Raw genomic sequence first — 16,827 nt, forward strand, 5'->3', positions numbered from 1 at the left:
GCACACGTTGCAGCCTGTTGCAGCTCCGTCAAAACGATGGTTCATAGCACGAGTCGCGCTGGTTGCAGCTCCCCTAATGACAACGGTTGTAGCATAGATCGCCGCTGGTTGCAGCTCTGCCAAAATGATGGTTGTAGCAGGGGCCGCCACCAATTGCAGCTCCCCTAGTGACGAGGGAAGTAGCATGGATCGCCGCTGGTTGCAGCTCCGCCAAAATGATGGTTGTAGCAAGGGTCGCCGCCGGTTGCAGCTACCCTAACGGCGATCGTACACGACGGTCATAGCACGGGCTGCCACCGGTTCCAGCTTCCACCATCGGTTGCAGCTCCACCAACGACGGTCGCAGCATTCGCATTGCTAGTTTCCAGCATGCACATACTGCGGTCGCAACATTCCCCCACGTCCGTTCCAGCATGGGGTCGCAGCGTGCGGTACCCCTCCTTGCCTCCTCGTTGCCGTCGTCGTAGCATGACGGCCGCAACACAGTGGCCATGGCCGGAGCACGGGCAACACGAGCACCACTCGCAGCGACGACCCCCTCACAGCAAAGCCGGCGACCCCCTAGTTTTTTTTTGAGACACTCCCACGAAGCTTTTTATTGATCCGTCACAATGTTTACAGGGACGAAGATAAGTTCGCTAGGATGGCCTAACCAGACATGGTGGCCAGTACCTAGTTGTAAAGCATGCTTCGCGAGATTGTGAGCCTCGAAATTCAAGCTCCTAAACTCATGGAAAAAATTACACATAGTAAAACTACTGGAATAGTCTATGATCTCATGTATTATTGCACTATAAGCAGCCCCGCTCCTCTGCTTGATATCATCCACCACTACCTTGCAGTCCGACGCCACATGGATGGAGTGTAGACCCAGATCCTCTGCCAGTGCCATCGCTTCTCGAACCGCCAGTGCCTCTAGTGTAGTAGGATCATTGATGCCCTTGACTACCAGAGCTGAAGCCCCCAGAAACAAGCCATCTTTGTTCCTGCAAATTGCGACGGCAGTGCCAGCCCTTGCCGTTGCTCTTGTTGCCACATCTACGTTCTTGGCACAATCACCCGCCGGTGGGAGCCAGTGGGTAGGCCTCTGAGCTTTTGGACAAGAGCTTCCATGTGTCGGTTTCTTCAAAAACTGTAGATCATTCATATATGACTGGATAAACATATGAGTGGACATAGGGCTTTGGAAAATATCCTCATAGATAGCTTTCCTTCGCGCGCTCCATATAGCCCAAAGTGTGATGGCCAGCCGTACAAAAAGATCATCTGTTAGCACCTCTTGCATCTTGAAAATCCACTCCTTCGCATTGTCCATGTCATACTGGGTCATCTGTTCTACCATTGACTCGTCAGCAAGAGCCCACGTGCTTCTGGCCATGGAGCAATTGAGTAAAGCATGTCTCCAATAGTCCCTTGCTCCACACAACCTGCACGCCCCCGATGTTGCCATGTTTCTGTGCTGAAGTAGGTCTGCCGTTGGGATCAAACACCGAGCTAGACGCCACAAAAAATTTCACTTTAGATGGTATCTCTGTTCTCCACATTCCAGACCATGCGTTGCCCTCCTGATCAGCTCTTGAGGGTCCATCATTTTCATCGATCCAGTTCTCCCTTGAAAGCTTGGTTTGCAGAATCATGTTATATGCAGACTTGACTGTAAACAAGCCTCGTTTCTCTCCACTCCACGCCCAAAAATCATCAATATTCCTTGTGCATAGCGGGATGGACAAAATTGCTTCCGCATCAATGGGAACAAACACCGATCGCACCAGTTGCTCATTCCATGATGCTAGTGCCGTATTGATTAGTTCAGACACATACCTCGGGGGGTTGTTGATTAGAGATGTGATAGGTCTCATCAGCCCCGGCCTTGGCAACCAGTTATGAGCCCATATATCCGTGCTAACTCCATTCCAATCCTCCGTATAATCCCTTGCCGGAGCATATCTCTCCCATCAATAATCGCCCTCCAAATCTGTGATGGTCGGCCTCCAAGTTCAGCTTCCAATAGCGATGAATTTGGGAAATATGCAACTTTTAAAATACGTGCACTGAGAGAAGCAGGATCACACAAAATCCTCCAAGCCTGTCTAGCTAGAAGCGCTAGATTAAAAATCTCCATATCTCTAAAGCCGAGACCTCCAAGATGTTTTGGCCTTTTCATTATATCCCACGCCACCCAACTCGGTTTCCGTTTTCCTTCCTTGCTACCCCACCAAAACTGCCTGATGATTGAAGTTATATTCTCGCAAAGTCCCCTCGGAAGCCTAAAACATGCCATAGAATAAACCGGCAGAGCCTGTGCGACTGCTTTTATAAGTACCTCCTTTCCCGTAGCTGACAGAAGTTTCTCCATCCACCCTCGCACCTTTTCCCACACTCGGTCTATGAGGTACCTGAATGTGCCCATCTTATTTTGTCCCACATCGGTGGGCATACCCAAATACCGGTCACTCAGTGACTCGTTTTGCACATTCAAGATATTCTTAATGTTGTCCCGCAGATGCTGTGGAGAACCTTTACTGAAAAATATCGAGGATTTATCATGATTTACTCGCTGTCCCGATGCACTGCAATATAACTCCAACAGGTTTGAAACTGCTACTGCCCCCTCATTACTAGACTTGAATAACAACAGGCTATCATCAGCAAAAAGGAGATGGTTTACAACCGGAGCTGTTGGTGCCACCTTGATCCCTCCAAGCACTGATGACTGAGAACTGGTTTTAAGTAGGCACGAAAGGCCCTCTGCTGCAATCAAGAAAAGATAGGTGCCCCTGGATGGTTTAAACCTCTCAAGCTTCTCTCCATTAAATAAAACAGAGAAAGAGACGGAGCTGATCATACCCATAATAATGTCCACCCACTGTTGTGAATGTCCACCCACTGTTGTGAGAAGCCCAACTGAATCATTATTGCCCGAAGATAGCCCGGCGGACCCCCTAGTTCAAGGTTCTGTCCCTCCGGATAAGGAAGGAAGGAATCGGTTGGGTGGGCCCGTGAGGCACACGCGGGGCGCGCACAGATGGACCGATCCCGCGTGAGATCGGCCTGCCGATCAGAAACATTACCCCTAGAATCCCGAGTTCCCGGCCGTTTCAGATCCTGATTCAACGAGCTTCCCCAACGACCTCCACGCCCCTCGATCCGTCCGGACCCTGCCGCCCCAAAGCGCACGCACTCCCTCGATCCCCATCCAAGTCCAGATCCGACGGCCACGGCGCCCTGGCTTCCGCAGCGAACCCCTCCCATAAATTCCGCCGCCCGGAGGCAGGCAAAGCTGGGAAGCAGTTGTTGAGGCTCGAAACTCCAGCGATTCGGCTCGGCAGACAGGAGGGGGGATGGATCCCGTGGAGGCGGAGGAGCAGCAGACGGAGCCGCCGGACGACGAGGCCTACGCCGAGGCCGATCCCACCGGCCGCTTCATCCGGGTACTAGCCTTGTCCTCGTCGAGTGCTGCCGTTTTTACTTGCTTGGTAATTCTGTTCCTTGGATGTCTAATTCTTGTTTTGTTTCTTGTTTGATCGATTGCTGCGCGTGCAGTACGATGAGATCTTGGGATCGGGTGCCGTCAAAACAGTGTATGCATCCTTCGATCGCTCGTATCATCTGCTGTTTTTCTTGCTCGTCTAGATCGCGATTCCGCGTTCGATTTTGGTGGCCAGATTCGGTCCTCTAATGAATTTAGCACGATATATTTAACAATGTTTCAACACCATGATATCAACTGACCAAATTCTTGCTTTTTGTTTTGGTAAACCTCGCAAATTCATCGCAAACATAGTAGTAGTACGCTTTAATCTCGCAAATCTGTTCGCGTCGGCGTCGCTGCATTACTATTTACTAGTGTGTCTACCTGCTCCAAATTCCAACCTATATATAACCTATAAGCAGCTCCAGTTATTTTTTTCTATAAGTTTACATATTTCGGTACTGTTTTCTGGCCGGAATTTATCCCTGGCGTGTAAGACTGATCACAGTTCATCACGTGTTCCTTGATGGTTATTTTGCCAATAGCTACAAGGCCTTCGATAAGCTGGAGGGCGATGAGGTCGCATGGTGCCAAACACGGATTGATGATTCTGTCATGGGTTCCTCAGACAAGATGGCACAACTGAATACGGAGATCCGTCTGTTGAAGACGCTGAGGCACAAGAACATTCAGAAGTTGTTTGCCTCATGGATTGATGAGGACAAGAAGACAGTTAACATCATCACAGAGCTCTGCACATCCGGCAGTTTGAGGCAGTATGTACCTTTTCTTTAGCTCCACCAGTCCACCTCGTTCTTTATACTTTGCTTGATTCTGGTATGCATGAGTCTGCTGTTGTGTGGAGAAAGTTTGATTGAAATTTAACCACACATAGAGTTCACTCTTATCACCCTTTCATTCAGTACATTCTGATCATTGAAATTTGGAATGATAACCAGGTTTCGTAAGAAGCACAATAAAGTCGGTATGAAGGCTATGAGAGGATGGGCAATACAGATATTGACAGGGCTGGAATATCTTCACAGTCAGAAGCCAGCGATTATCCATAGGGATTTAAAGTGTGACAACATATTCATAAACGGTCATGATGGACAAGTGAAGATTGGTGACTTTGGTCTGGCGACATTTTTGCATCAACGGAAAACGAGAAGTATCAAAGGTATGTGACATTGTGTTTTTCTAACAGCTACAGATGTGTGAAACATATACATATACTCTGTTTACTGTAGATTTACTCTCAAGGATACGACACACTCACAGTGTACTTTGTTTTAGACATAACGGTTTTAGGTAGGCTTGTACTAACAAGAGTTGTGTCATCAAAATGCAGGCACATTAGAGTTTATGGCACCAGAACTCTTCACCGGGAATTACAATGAGTTGGTGGATATATATTCATTTGGGATGTGCATGCTTGAAATGGTGACGTGTGAATATCCATACAGTGAATGCGAAGGCAAGCCATGGATATACAAGAAAATTTCTGAAGTAAGTGCTTTGTGGTCCACAAAGTACCCATCTCCTTTGAAGATTATCTATCAAACAGCAACTGATTTTCGTCCAATGTTTTATATAGGGTATAAAACCAGCTGTGCTTTCCAAGGTTGAAGATGCAGAAGTAAGAGGTTTCATAGAAATCTGTTTGGCTCCGGCAGCTGAAAGACTTTGTGCAAGTGAGCTCTTGAAGAACTGTTTCCTCCAGAAAGACAAGCCTATCCCAGCGCCTCCTATTTCAGTCTCTCTGGTCTCGAGTGTGACTAAAGATGGGCGGCAGTCTGCCAGTTTCATGCTATGGAAGGGTGAATTCTCACTGAAAGGCGATATGCATGTCACCGACCATGTTAATTTATCGCTAAGATTTCCTGATCCCAGTGGTAAGTAGAGCACCCAAGAAACCTCTTTCAACAAACTTAGTACTTCATCCTATGCTGACACATCAAATTGTTTCAGGTTGTTTTAAGAATGCCGAATTCCCGTTCGATGTGGACCAAGATACCAGCCTTTCTGTGGCTCTGGAAATGGTCGACACTTTTGGATTGCCGCAAGGGAACATGCAGATCATAGCGCAGCTGATTGAGGTGTTCTTGCTCATCCTGATCCCTGAATGGGTGCCCTGCGTTGCTGTCGGACGGGTGGTTGTGGTTCCTGAGAGTGCACACAGCCACAGCTACATCTCCAAAATTATCATGAACTGCAGGCAGCTCAGATTGGCCGTCCTAGGATAGTTCTGCTTTCCCCAAGCTAGTGTATCTTCAGTTTGTTTTGTTTAGTCAGATGAATTTGGCCTTGCTTCAGCCTCTGGTGCGGCTCATATTACAGCGCCCACTCGATGTGCTGCTAGGCATGGCATTTTTCGTTGATGATGGTGAAAGTTAGTGCACATCTACTAGATTCATTGATTGAGTAATTGGTTGGCAGTAGTTCGAATGTGTCCCTTTTTTTTCTTTAAATTGTTGTGTTCAATCCAATTTTGAATGCTAAAATTTTCCTGGTTCCCTGGTGAAATTCATGAACTTGAATCTGTTAAGCGTGCATTGCGCGCCTGGTGGTATTCTTGTCACTCATTTTGTCACGATGTCTCTCAGAAGTCTTCAAATATAGAGAACCGAAAACCAAGTTTATCTCCATCAACAAAGAATCAAATAAAACTATCTATACCTAAGGAGATAAAACATTCTCCACCCAGAAAACCTAACCGTAAAGTGTGAGTTTACGGGTCAAAAGTGATCGCTGGAAAGTGGAAAGTCAAAAGTGACTCAAGCTCCTCCGTTCACAAATATAAGATGTTCCATCCGATCTACACCAATTGACACAGCCGACAATGTTTTACATTCTAGAGACCGTGTCAACTAATTTGGATCCGAGGGAGCAACTTTTTTCTGATAGGCAAGTTTTAGTGTGTTTGTTCACTCTTTATATACGACGATTACTTGTGCTATCAATACTTTTTTTTTATGATTCTGCAACATTCAATTCTCCCTGGCTGAAATAGGTTACATATACACCCAAACCGACAACAACAGGTGGACCTCCTTGCTACCATAGCAAACCGAGCATAGATAGATGAGCATCCCTCTATAAATACAATTACAAAGACCAGAGCAGATCTCCCTGCCGCTTTTGTGGATAGCAAGTATCCATATACACATTCCGCATATTAGCTTAACTGAGTTGGACGAGGGATGCTGGCGTCATGAGATTTCACTCCGATGGAGCAATTGCTCGCCTACGCTCAACGCTCATTTGTAGATATCTGGGCGGTGAATGGCGACGAATCTTCAAAACAGGTACATGGCCACCGAGGAAATGCCACATCAGGCGCCAATTGGGATTTGCCCGTGCTATAGACTGGAGTGTAGCCTCAAAGGGAATCCATTCTCAAAAGCATGGCCAAGTACTTCCTCAATGCGCTTCACGAGCAGAATCTACCAGCAGCAAAGTAAATACAAGTCAGTGGCAAACATTTTGACTTGGAAATTACATCCAGAGGAGAGAAACAATCACAACATAATATCAGGCGGCTTGCTATTCGGGATACTTTAGCTCAACATGATCCAAAACTTATTTATGAGTCTGTTATGCTGAATAATTTGTGTAGCATAGTAGCTGAGAGCATACACCCTCAACAATCAAGCTGCATAAAGTAGCAGGACCAGCAAATCTAAGCAACTAACAGTAAGCAACGACATACCTCAATGCCAGCGAGGATCGGCGCTGGAATCTCAGCCAGGTCCTTCAAGTTTCTTTCTGGTAATATTACTCTCTTGATGCCATATCGATGTGCAGCAAGCACCTGAATCCAGAGAAACTTTGAAGTTAAGTATAGTACAAGAGCACAACATGGTAAATGGTTCAACCTTCCATCTTTCCAGAGCAACCAAGAAACACAGAAGATATCAGGAGCATAATATAGTACCTTATCCTTAACTCCACCAACTGGCAACACTAGGCCCCTAAGAGTCATCTCTCCGGTCATTGCAGTGTCTGCTCTGACTTTTCGGTTACTAAACAATGACACCAGTGATGTTACCAGTGTCACTCCTGCAGAAGGACCATCCTTCGGCACAGCACCAGCAGGAAAATGTATGTGGATATCACGGCTCTCCAATATGTTAATATCAGAAGTGGGTGACAGATTAAGGTCAGCAGATCTTGCTCTCACCTGCAAAAATCAATGATATCTAAGTTAAAATCAACAGATCGTCACTCAACTCGATATGCAGCAACGCACAGCTAAGGACAGTGGAGTTGATGATGCATAATTTTAACTAAGCAATTCTGCTGGAACTAATAATAACAATAATTTAGAAGGCATTCAAATGGCAATGGGAGGTCCTGCCAACTGAATATAAACAAGTAAAATATGACACCATGTAAGGGAGATAGGTGCTATGTTTTTAAGGCGACGCCTTACCGCCTTAGGGAGGGGGGGCGCTTTGGCGCCTAGGCGACGCCTAGGCGGGCGCTTTGGACGCCTAGGCGCCCAAAGCGGTCGATTTTCCAAAGCGGAGGGGGAGCGCTTCGACGCCTAGGCGTCGCCTAGGCGTCGCCTTAGGGACGCTTTAAAAACATAGGATAGGTGAGCAAAAGATGCGTACCCATGTCAGAGCTAACTGTGCTGATTCCTTAATTACATCGCCAAGTTGTCCTGTCAGATGCAAGTCACCCTTACCCACCATGGCTGTAGCCTCTACAAACTGAACTTCCCCACCAAAAGAAGTCCAGACAAGCCCAACTGACACTCCCGGTGATGACACCCGATCCGCAGCCTCTCTGTCATCAAATCTAGGAGGCTGCAGCACGACGCAATGTACCATCATAAGATACAACAACATAAACATAAGAGAGTGTAGCTTATCATAAGTTAAACTGAAACTTTGATGCATACCCCAAGCACTTTTTCTAGCATAGCCTCATCAACAATCATGGGCGATGGGTTTTCATATGTATTTGATATGTCCTGACCCATAGGAATAACTTCCATTTCAACTTCACCACCATCGGCGAGCCTCGAGTCCAGTAGAGTTGTAGTTATTGGCTGCATTTCCTTGCCAAGTCTAAGCGTACTATCTAGCTCTGCAACCTTGACAGCAGCTGCACGAGCCAATGCAGCTAGGTTTCTTTCAAGATTACGCACACCAGCTTCCCGTGTGTATCTCTCGATGATAAGTTTGACTACAGCCTGGACAGGAATGGAACGAAGTAAGCATGGATTAATCACGAGCTCCAATAAATACTCAAATAAAAGAAAAGATGACAAATAAATGATGAGGATTAAAAGCAGTCCATTGTAACTTGTAAGAACTGTTGTAAGCCAATGAATCCAATGCTATTCAGTGCAACACAAACAGTTGAAGACTGCAAAACATCGGGGTGAACCTCTGTTCACAGCGCAATAAGTATTAGGAAAGACCAGACCCGGCTTGAATCAGACTAGTGCATTAAAGCACAGGCAAGTCTACTAATCTGGCTTCAACAGGCTGAACGATGTCCACAAGCCCACACACAATGTTCTGCACGAACAGCCAGGCGATGCTATATGATGCTGGCTCACTTGCGCCTGGCCATAAGCACGCTGAGTCGCCAAAGCGATTCATTTGCTAAGAAATACTTGTGAGTTTGTAAAAATAAAACCAGACAGCCGGCTGCTACTACTACACGACTAGCATATACACCTGCGGGTATTTTCTTTAATATTTATTTTAGCTTTGTGAATCTAACTAAAAAGGGAGAGTAAACAGTTCACTTGTCACAACCTAAATGTTCACGTGCATATAAAAATGTCAATGTAATTTTCAAGTTAGGAGAACAAATTTTTTATAAACGCGCGATTTTTTTTAAGAAAAAGTGTTTATGGAAAAGCGACATATGGCAATTACACCCACAAACCACAGCTGTGCCAGCAACCACATGCCGCCGCTAACCTAGCAGCAAGCGACAGCTAGTGGTGGCGGTCGTTGGTTGGATTGGGGATTAGGGAGCAGGCGAGCAGCCGAGTTGGGTGGGGTCTGCAGGAGCCCGCTGCCTGCTAGCAATAGGGGGCAGGGGCGCACCAAAAGGAGGAGCCACGATTTGAGCGACTGAATAGTTGAAGTGGGCGCATTGGCAAAGTATTTTTTTCAAATCCTCAAACTAATTTGCTAAGCCGATAACACTAATATCTACTTGTCCATTGTAATTACTAGTTATGGGTTATTAATTGATTTAATGTCCAGTGCAACTTTGTAGATTTGCAGAAGTGAAGAGAAATAACATGATTATACACAATTTTTATGCAGGTAGTTCAAGCACTCCTCAAGATTTTGATATTTTTAAAATCCAAGAAATACAATTGTGCCCAGTACTAATCTGGGAAAGTTCAAGCTGATTTGCACTACATGATTAGGAGATAATGGCTTCTCGGTAAATAGATCCAAATTTTGTTTTAGTAAAGCATTTAGTTTAATCACATTAACTTTGAGCCTACCCTCCACTTTTTTCCTAGATTCACCACTGCATTAAAGGGTGGTTAGACCTTTTCGCTTATACCTATGAGTTATTCATATGAGTAAACCCAACTAACAAGGAAGCTAGTTATTCATATCTTCACTTGTCAATAAACTCTGCCCCAGTGGCACCCTCATAAGCTGTGCATGTGCTATGGTGACAAGCATCAGGAAGTAGTTTTAAGTTTCCATTTTTTTTATCTATGGAGCCCAAAATCCTACTGGTATCACATCTTCTCGTTGCTAGAAAAAAGACAGCACAGATCAGTTACACACACTGTAGTTTCGTTGGTGCATTTATTACCACAATAGAATAGCATAAGTACACTGCACTTGCCATTATATAACTGAATTTAATGTGTTTATTTTTTCCATTAAAAACTTCATTTTGTGTGCCAAGGAGGGAAATCACCATTCACTAGCCTAAATATCTTCTTGCTTCAGAGAGAACTGAAAGTAACATAGCAAAAGCATTCAACAGGATCATTTCTTTTTACTCTTCTAACAGATATTAGTGAGCAATTTGCACCTTTCTTGTCATGGGCTATACAAACAAAATAGTTAACAGAAAAGGAATGCAGCAGAAGACAGTCCTTGTGCCATACCTCAGGAATCTGAAGATATGCGGAGCTCAAGCCATGCTGTTCCAATACCCTTGGTAGGAGATGTTTCATGGCTATTTTTAGCTTTTCTTCAGGCGTGTAGCCTGGTAACTCAATGACTTCCATCCTATCTAACAGGGCAGGGGGGATAGGTTGCATCCTGTTGGCAGTTGCAACAAATACAACCTTTGACAGGTCAAATGGAACATTCAAATAGCTGGTAAAAAATGTGTTAAGGAATTTTAAACATATAAAATAAAGATAGTAGATCAGATAGCATAGTCTATTTTCCAACATATTCTGTGATGTGCGTCAGAGTTGTAAAGTAACCCAAAAACATAGCCTCTTAGAAAGAGCAGGGGAATAAAAGAGGTTGCCAATATGTGCCTAATCCCAATACTCATAGTGATGGCAGTAGAAGGAACTCAGAAGTGATAACACTGAATAGCCAATATGTGCCTAATCCCAATAAACATCTTTTAGAGAAGGACTAATTCTCAATTTCACTAAGAAACTAACCAGCTAATCATAAGATGCACTTGTTAAAAAGGGCAACCTGGTGCATGTAGCTCCCGCTTGCGCAGGGTCCAGGGAAGGGTCCGACCACTTTGGGTCTATAGTACGCAGCCTTTCCCTACATTTCTGTAAGAGGCTGTTTCCAGGACTTGAACCCATGACCTCATGGTCACAAGGCAGCAGATTTACCACTGCGCCAAGGCTCCCCTTCTCATAAGATGCACTTGTTACACAAATAAAATGAAAGGATACTGGTCATTGAATGTTTTGTTCTGCTCAGGGTCAAGTACTTCTAGCAGTGCTGATGCTGGATCCCCACGTACATCAGAACCAGTCTTGTCAATTTCGTCAAGGAGCATCACTGGGTTGTTGACAGATACCCTCTGCATTTTTATTTCAACAATATATCAGCATGATTTAATCTGGTAGTAGCACAACTCTTTTCTTGCAGCATTCAAATAAAAAAACACAAAAAGGTCATTAGGCCCAGCTTTATAGAAAGCTAAAATAAGCAGTACGATGGGGTTGTCAGCTTATTGGGGAATTCAAAATCATATCAGTGAGGTATACGATGAGTAGATTCATTCAATGGAAAGCAACTTGGAGTTAACAGCAGAAATTTGCTGTACTGACTGGACACCCAAAAATTATCTTGTAATGGCTGTTACGCTTTAATCCAAGACTAACTAGATTATAAGAGCAAATAGGGTAGTTTATACTTTATAATAAAGGATACATTAACACATATAGCCAATTTTGTCCTCCAATGTTAGATAATTCTAAAATGAGAAATAGAATGGGATTAACCTTTAGTCCATCAATGAGGCGCCCTGGCATGCTTCCAATGTATGTTCTTCGATGGCCCCTAATATCAGCCTCATCCTTTACACCACCAAGAGAGATTCTTATGAACTTCCTATTTAGGGCCTTTGCTATGGATGTAGCCAAAGATGTCTTTCCAACACCAGGTGGCCCCACAAAGCACAGCACTGGACCTCTGGCATCCGGTTTGAGCTGCAAGCAGATTAATGCATCTTCATGAGATAGAATAATTAGGATAGGCACATAAAAAGATCATGTAGAAGTCAAGTTACCAACCTTACGGACAGCCAAATACTCAATAATCCTTTGCTTAACTTTGGTCAGCCCGTAATGATCACGATCAAGACTCTCCTTTGCAGCTCTAAGGTCAAGTTCCCTTTCTTCACTTACTTTTTGCCAAGGAAGGTCCGCAATAAGTTCCAAATAAGCTCGAGAGCTACTATATCCAGGTTGCTGTGGTTGCATCTTCCTCAAGCGCCTGCAATCAAAGACTAGCTGGATAAAAAGACCTCTTGTACCACATGTAAGCACGTTAAAAAGGATATGAATATGATAGTTACCTCAACTCCCTTTGGGCATGCTTCCAAATATTAGCTGGCATTCCTGCATTCTGCATCTTCCTTTCCAATGCAGCAATGTCATCTTCATCATCATCATTATCACCAAGTTCGTCTTTGATAGCCCTCATCTGCAAAACTGGGAGGGTCATCATCACATTGAAAATAGAACTTTATGCTGCACAAAAAGACCATGGGTACCAAACTTGCCCAACTCAACCAGGACAATATCCTCTATAAGAAAAGGATCATTTCCATCTTATATATCTTTATAGATATCTAGAAATACACATGCTGGAATGTGATTTCAGTTTCAGTTGATCAAACATTGAAAATATGGAGAGAAAAACAAACCTGCTGGCGCAGCAGAAATTCTTTTTGGGATTTTGATAGCTGCCCCTCCACCTTCTGTGTTATTTTCTCCGCTACAAGAATTGACTGTCCATTGCAAAGAATAAACTTAAGAGAACTATCGAATGAATAGATCACACAGAAAGCAAACTTACTAAAGCACAAGGAACCTTAATACAAGTTATAACTAATTCGCAAATCATAAGAGTTTCTTGATCATCACCTGCAGGTGCCTGTCTACAAGTTCTGTTGCCTTGGAAAGTCTCACTTTCAAGTCAACTGAATCCAGCATAGCAAGCTGCTCCTCAAAGCTTATTTCAAAGCTAGCAACAAAAATATCAGCTAGCCTGTATACAGGAACTGTCTCGAGTAGTACCTTAGTCCTACCAACCGTCTTCTGCTTCTGCAAAAACAACAGAAAAATATTAAGCCAAAACTCACTGATAAGTAGGGTTTTGGCCTTTTAGGGTACCCAGACCAAGTGATAATTTCAGCAAACAAAAGATAACCATTAATGATCATGAAAAGGTGCCTTTTACGGTTTTGATAGGAAGTCAGGAAATCTTTGCTTGCATCATTACTACTAGATTCGTGATCTTCAAAATTTAGCAATCTTCAGTTCTCCCCATTAGATCTCCCTATTACTCGGTGCAATCATAAGAAACCAAACCTTGAAATTTAGCGGTAAAAGGGTCATCAAGTTCTCCTTGAATTTCTTACCTGCTCTAAGACGGAAATTAGTTCCATGGCAGTTGCTTTAAATTGCCTCGAAAGAGCAATTAGATCTGGGTCTTGCTCTGCCTGCTCCAACTCTAGGAAACCAAAGACACAATAGTAATGTAAGCCCCAAAATGTAATATATCTAACAAAGTTTTAAAACACAAAGCAGCTACATAACCACATAGGTTTTGCACTACACAACATCTTTTAGATTCTTCATGAGTTAATAAAGAATGTCACGAGAAGAAAATTATACTATGCTAACAAACAATCAACATCATCAGGCCAGAGACAGCAGATTGACAGATTCAGAAAAAAGGTGATACAGACAGCGGCTACCAACCTTTGATGATGATTGTGTATGAAATGGTGAGAAAATGTACACACATCTTTTCTTTAAAAAAAGGCCTTACCAGTCTTTGTCATGTCAAGTCGTGAAACACGGGCAACATGATACGACCCTCTTGCATTGAGTTCTTCAACACTGAACCTACATAAGCCTTCGAGAACAACAATGTATGTAACCCTTCCACTTGGTTTCTCCACCCCTCTTGAAAGGTGCAGAGCTCTAGCAGCAACTCCCCTGTACATGGAAGGAGTGAACGTGAAGACAAATTTGGATTAAAAGAATGCATAAGGGAAACAGGAACACCACAAATCTAAGATGTATCTACTATACTTCTAACATATGAAAATATGATTTATGTGCTACATTTCATATTTCATCAGTTTGTGAAATTATAGAGATCCAACACATCCTAGGGTTATAGCCAAACCATTTCTAGAACATAGTGAGTTCAGAAATAAAATAAACTGAAAGCATAACTGGCACATGCAATGTGTGCAACGACTGGAAAACTGAATGGAGGGTGGAAAGTTGTACCACAAAAAACTGAAGTATCTTATTTCAGATGGTTAATATTTAGAGAACAAGTAGATCACATGGAAGATATGTGAAGCTCAAATGGAAGATATGTGAAGCGGCAACAGGATAACAAACAGCTAAAGAAAGTTATCCGGGAGCTCGAAGCAACAAAAGGTTAACTTATAAGTACGAATATCTGTATTTAAAGTGCACCCTCCTGCCGAAGAAGATTTGGTTGCTATCAACCTATCTCGGCATCGTTACTTTATCCAATCTCACCGCAGGATAATGCATTGTCGCACTACCAGTAGCCAAACAAGGCATAGGCAGTAAAGAATAAAGCAATGCTTACATTATTTTTCAAATGTTCATGGAATGAAATATTGCATGGCATGGTTATATTTGCAAACAGCTCACTCCATGTCAAAGCTCCTATCATGTTTGAAGCAGGCACTACTTGTCATATTTGAAGGCTTTTTATCTTCAGAACTTGGTTCACGGGTAAAATACATATGTGATTAGCAAACGCTGATACCTACCGGCTGTGCCAGTGAATGGGCTCCTTCCCACTCTTTGCATCCTGTTTGGTTGACTCTCCCCCAGAACCACCAGGCGACCTGCGGCCTCCTTCACCTGAATCACTGCCCACGCCTACAAGAGCAAGAGCAGTTCCAGTAAGAAAATGCAGGTCCACAATGTCTACAAAGTGGCTCCTCTAACTGAACAAGGAGCTGCAATCTCTATCTCACCAGGCGACAGGATCGAACCAACAGCTGCAGCCTCGGAGTCCCGCACGGGAAGAACTCCGATCAGACCCTTGTCCTCCCTTTGCCAGAGCTCCTGCTCCACCAGCTTGACACTGCAGGCCAAAACAACCACATTGATGAAGTCAAAACCCAAACCAAAAGGGGATAATATTCCCCTCCCAGCAAGTCAACACACGCCAACATGACACACCAACAACAAGGGAAAACAAATCCGGTAACCCCCCGTGACAAAACCGCACCTAGAAGATTCGAACACTGAACGACTGGTGGGTAATTGGAGGCTGAATTGGTCAGCCATAAAAGTAGGCAACACGCTGAAAAATCCACCTCGAGACCGACGAGAGCATCAAAATGCACCGAGAACTTTTAAATTTCCACATCAAAGGTGATGGTCACTACGGTAAAAGCTGATTAATCATTGATACTGGTGGAGACACGCGGATTAGTACCACACAGCAATACTCCAGGGCAGAAGAAAAGGGGGCAGAAATTCTACTTGAACCACACAGGTTACAGTTATTAGACAACAAAAATTGCTCAGGAACAGAAGAAGAAGGCCTCTAGAATCCGGAGGTGGGTAGCTCGGTGATGCAGCATCAAATCCGGCTGATCGCTCCGGCGGAGAAAACCTAAGCACGGCCAATCAATCCCCTCGCCCCAGCCCTCCTACCTTTACAGCGCACGCACCAAAATTAGGCCCCGAAACCCCCAGGCGCGAGCTCCAGAAGGAGGCCAGCGGAAACCAATCGGCGCACGCCGGAATCGCTCCCCGCCCCGCCCCGCGCGGCCCACCCACCACTGACTGACCTGCTGGGGTTGGTGCACCGGATCCGCACGATGGCGCCCGGGAGGAGCACCTTGTTGCGGAACGGCAGTATGGCGAGCCGGCCCGGCAGCTCCACCGGCGCGTCCGCCATGGCCGCCGCGCGAGAGAGGACCACGCAGGCGGGCAGTGGTGTGCTGTGTACGGCTGGCGGAACAGGAATTCGGGTGGAGGAATAGATACAAGAGAACAAATTGAGAGAGGTGGGAGACGACGGGGATATTTATGTGTGTGTAGGAGAGGCGAGGGGCGCACGAGTCAATGATGGGCTGCTCCTGCGGGGGCGCGGGCCCGCCTGCCCCGTGGGGCCCGGGCGTCGGCGACGGGCGGGCGCGGCGTGTGGACGTGGCGGCCCCGTGGAGATAAGGCTGGTTGGCGCCGCCGGACCCGCTGCGTTGCCGGGCCGGACACGTGGGCTCGGGGCTCGGCCGGCCGGCGTGGCGGCGTGCGCTGCGGTTCGGACCGCCGTGGCGGCCGGGACACGGCCGCCCGGGTTTGGCGATGGACGGTGCGGATACAGGCTCTCGGGGCGTGTGTTTTTTTTTAATAAAAAAAACTTCTTTCGGTGTGCTTGGAGCACATGATGGGTGTTGGTTCATCGCCTTTGCGGCCCCTTTGCTGCCACGTGAGAGATGGAACAGCGCGTGTTGGCGTGTGTGTGGTTTGCGTGGCCAAATTTCTTGTTTTGACCTTTTTTGCAAACAAAATCGGAATCTGACCCAGTTCGGAAAAATTTCGGCATCTGACCCTTTTGCCTACCGCCAGCGGACCTGGCGGTAGGATTGCGTGCCCTACCGCCATAGCCTACGGCGGTAGGCCCTTTGAC

The 16,827-nt window shown here is 45.3% G+C and overlaps 2 protein-coding genes across 2 annotated transcripts; one reads left to right on the forward strand and one right to left on the reverse strand.

The window, feature by feature from the left end:
- Nucleotides 1-3,171: 3,171 nt before the first annotated feature.
- On the forward strand, nucleotides 3,172-6,014 carry LOC123112829 (probable serine/threonine-protein kinase WNK9). Its single transcript, XM_044533933.1, has 7 exons — nucleotides 3,172-3,431; nucleotides 3,544-3,581; nucleotides 4,018-4,248; nucleotides 4,432-4,652; nucleotides 4,824-4,981; nucleotides 5,070-5,367; nucleotides 5,444-6,014. Exons 1-7 carry the CDS (start codon nucleotides 3,342-3,344, stop codon nucleotides 5,716-5,718), a joined length of 1,311 nt encoding a protein of 436 aa, XP_044389868.1. The 5' UTR covers nucleotides 3,172-3,341; the 3' UTR covers nucleotides 5,719-6,014.
- Nucleotides 6,015-6,423: 409 nt separating this feature from the next.
- LOC123112830 (lon protease homolog 2, peroxisomal) lies at nucleotides 6,424-16,230 on the reverse strand. The gene is made up of 17 exons (XM_044533934.1): nucleotides 15,986-16,230; nucleotides 15,161-15,270; nucleotides 14,951-15,062; nucleotides 13,960-14,129; nucleotides 13,547-13,638; nucleotides 13,050-13,229; nucleotides 12,830-12,913; nucleotides 12,479-12,606; nucleotides 12,195-12,396; nucleotides 11,904-12,110; nucleotides 11,349-11,479; nucleotides 10,584-10,797; nucleotides 8,382-8,675; nucleotides 8,092-8,286; nucleotides 7,410-7,655; nucleotides 7,185-7,286; nucleotides 6,424-6,918 (listed from the first exon to the last, which is right to left on the reverse strand). The coding sequence occupies exons 1-17, from the start codon at nucleotides 16,093-16,095 to the stop codon at nucleotides 6,835-6,837; spliced, it is 2,661 nt and encodes an 886-aa protein (XP_044389869.1). The 5' UTR covers nucleotides 16,096-16,230; the 3' UTR covers nucleotides 6,424-6,834.
- Nucleotides 16,231-16,827: the final 597 nt, after the last annotated feature.

This window comes from Triticum aestivum, chromosome 5B (assembly GCF_018294505.1).
Source record: "Triticum aestivum cultivar Chinese Spring chromosome 5B, IWGSC CS RefSeq v2.1, whole genome shotgun sequence".
Taxonomy (NCBI): domain Eukaryota; kingdom Viridiplantae; phylum Streptophyta; class Magnoliopsida; order Poales; family Poaceae; genus Triticum; species Triticum aestivum.

What these genes read in the sequence shown, in the direction of transcription:
- LOC123112829 (XM_044533933.1), top strand. Translation starts at nt 3,342, where the DNA reads ATGGATCCCGTGGAGGCGGAGGAGCAGCAGACGGAGCCGCCGGACGAC. An exon ending in TCGGGTGCCGTCAAAACAGT is followed by an intron (nt 3,582 to 4,017) that starts GTATGCATCCTT and finishes TTTTGCCAATAG; the next exon opens with CTACAAGGCCTTCGATAAGC. An exon ending in ACATCCGGCAGTTTGAGGCA is followed by an intron (nt 4,249 to 4,431) that starts GTATGTACCTTT and finishes AATGATAACCAG; the next exon opens with GTTTCGTAAGAAGCACAATA.
- LOC123112830 (XM_044533934.1), bottom strand. Translation starts at nt 16,095, where the DNA reads ATGGCGGACGCGCCGGTGGAGCTGCCGGGCCGGCTCGCCATACTGCCG. An exon ending in CCCATTCACTGGCACAGCCG is followed by an intron (nt 14,130 to 14,950) that starts GTAGGTATCAGC and finishes TTCCATGTACAG; the next exon opens with GGGAGTTGCTGCTAGAGCTC. An exon ending in ACTTGACATGACAAAGACTG is followed by an intron (nt 13,639 to 13,959) that starts GTAAGGCCTTTT and finishes TTGGTTTCCTAG; the next exon opens with AGTTGGAGCAGGCAGAGCAA.